Source organism: Ornithodoros turicata, unplaced genomic scaffold (assembly GCF_037126465.1).
Source record: "Ornithodoros turicata isolate Travis unplaced genomic scaffold, ASM3712646v1 ctg00000950.1, whole genome shotgun sequence".
NCBI lineage: Eukaryota > Metazoa > Arthropoda > Arachnida > Ixodida > Argasidae > Ornithodoros > Ornithodoros turicata.
Window position 1 is genome coordinate 234,949 of NW_026999424.1, and position 1,536 is coordinate 236,484.

The window sequence follows — 1,536 nt, forward strand, 5'->3', positions numbered from 1 at the left end:
GGCGGCAAGTATACCGAGCAGACGGTGACGATCCTGTCTAAACACACCTGCACAGCTACAGCTCCCAAGTCTGTAACTAGGTGAATTGCTTTTGTTGGGAGAGATCGTCGTGTGATGATCGCTACACCACCAGATGCTCGGGTGGCGTCACTTCGATCTGTTCGAAATATGTTGTGTCTACGCAGTGGATTTTGTGTTTGGTTGTTCAAATATGTTTCCTGAAGACAAAAACATGTAGCATTATACGTCTCGAAGAGATCGTTCACATCATCTAAGTTAGAAAGGAACCCACGACAATTCCATTGGAGGATCGTGTGCTGCATAATAGTTGCAGTACTAAGAAGTAGTAGTAAGTGTGTCAGAAACTTTTGCCGACTTTGAAAAGCTTTCATCACCTATTTTTTGTTGGAGGTGTGACCCGCGGCCTTGTGGGTTTCTTCCGCGCAGCCGCAAGCTCCTTGTCAGATATGTCAGGGAGTGACCCACTCCCCGACAGACTAGCTCTATTCTTTTGGAGGACTTGGGAGCTCGTGCTCGCGAAGGAGCGCTCAGAGCTCGTCTCGTCCTCGCAGTCCATGGATCTGGTCTCCGTGGACTGTGAGGACAGAAGTGGCGTCGGTGTTAGGGACGCCACTGGAGTTTCGGGGACTGGAGGTGGACGTGCACCTCCCTGGACATCTTTTGTGGTTGTCTCTATCAGCAGCGATTGCTCGGTCTGTGTGTACTGTGTTACTAGTTTCACTTTCTGTTTTACGGCTGTGGCAAATGATTTTTCGAAAAAGATGGGAGCTACTTTTTTCCTTGCTTCTGGGTAACTGATGTTCTGTGTAACCTTAACGTGCAGGACTTCCTTTTCATATTTCCACTTTGTACAGGACCTCGAGTAGGATGGGTGGTTGGAAGAACAGTTGACACAGCAGTCTGGCCCTTTGCATTCTTTAGTCTCATGGTCAGACTTTCCACATCGTGCACAACAGGCAGAGCCACGGCACCCGTCTGCAGCATGTCCAAACCTGTTGCACCGAAAACAGCGCAACGGGTTCGGTATGTAAGGTCGGACATCTGCTGACAGGTAGCCTACTTTTAGTTTTGTTGGAAGTGTGGGCCTGTCAAAAGTCAGTACTATATTTCGTGTGGTGATGTACTCCCCATTTTTACGGATTTTGATTTTGCGTACATCAATGACATCCTGGTCCTTCAAGTTTTCTAGGATTTCTTCCACAGGCACGTCAATCAGTTCTGATACTGCGATGACGCCCCTGCAAGTGTTCAGTGTTTTGTGCAAGGAAGCTGAAATCTTTTTACCCATCATCTCATGTGTGTTTAGAATGCGTTCACAGTCTATTTCATTGGTGCATTTTACGAGAAGGTCGCCAGATCTGATGCGTTTGATTTCAGTTATGTACTTAGACAGTGATGCCACCGCTTTCTCAACGAAAAAGGGTGACATCTTTCCCAGTGGTGTGCTTTTCTCTTTCTCTGTATCTGAAGAAGAAAGTACAATGTATTTTGAAGTGAACTGTTTTGTTACAGTCC

The 1,536-nt window shown here is 46.8% G+C and overlaps 1 protein-coding gene across 1 annotated transcript; it reads right to left on the bottom strand.

The window, feature by feature from the left end:
• Positions 1-391: 391 nt before the first annotated feature.
• LOC135375872 (uncharacterized) lies at positions 392-1,309 on the bottom strand. Its single transcript, XM_064608507.1, has one exon. It carries the CDS (start codon positions 1,307-1,309, stop codon positions 392-394), a length of 918 nt encoding a protein of 305 aa, XP_064464577.1.
• Between the last annotated feature and the right edge of the window lie 227 nt (positions 1,310-1,536).

What these genes read in the sequence shown, in the direction of transcription:
- LOC135375872 (XM_064608507.1), bottom strand. Translation starts at nt 1,309, where the DNA reads ATGGGTAAAAAGATTTCAGCTTCCTTGCACAAAACACTGAACACTTGC.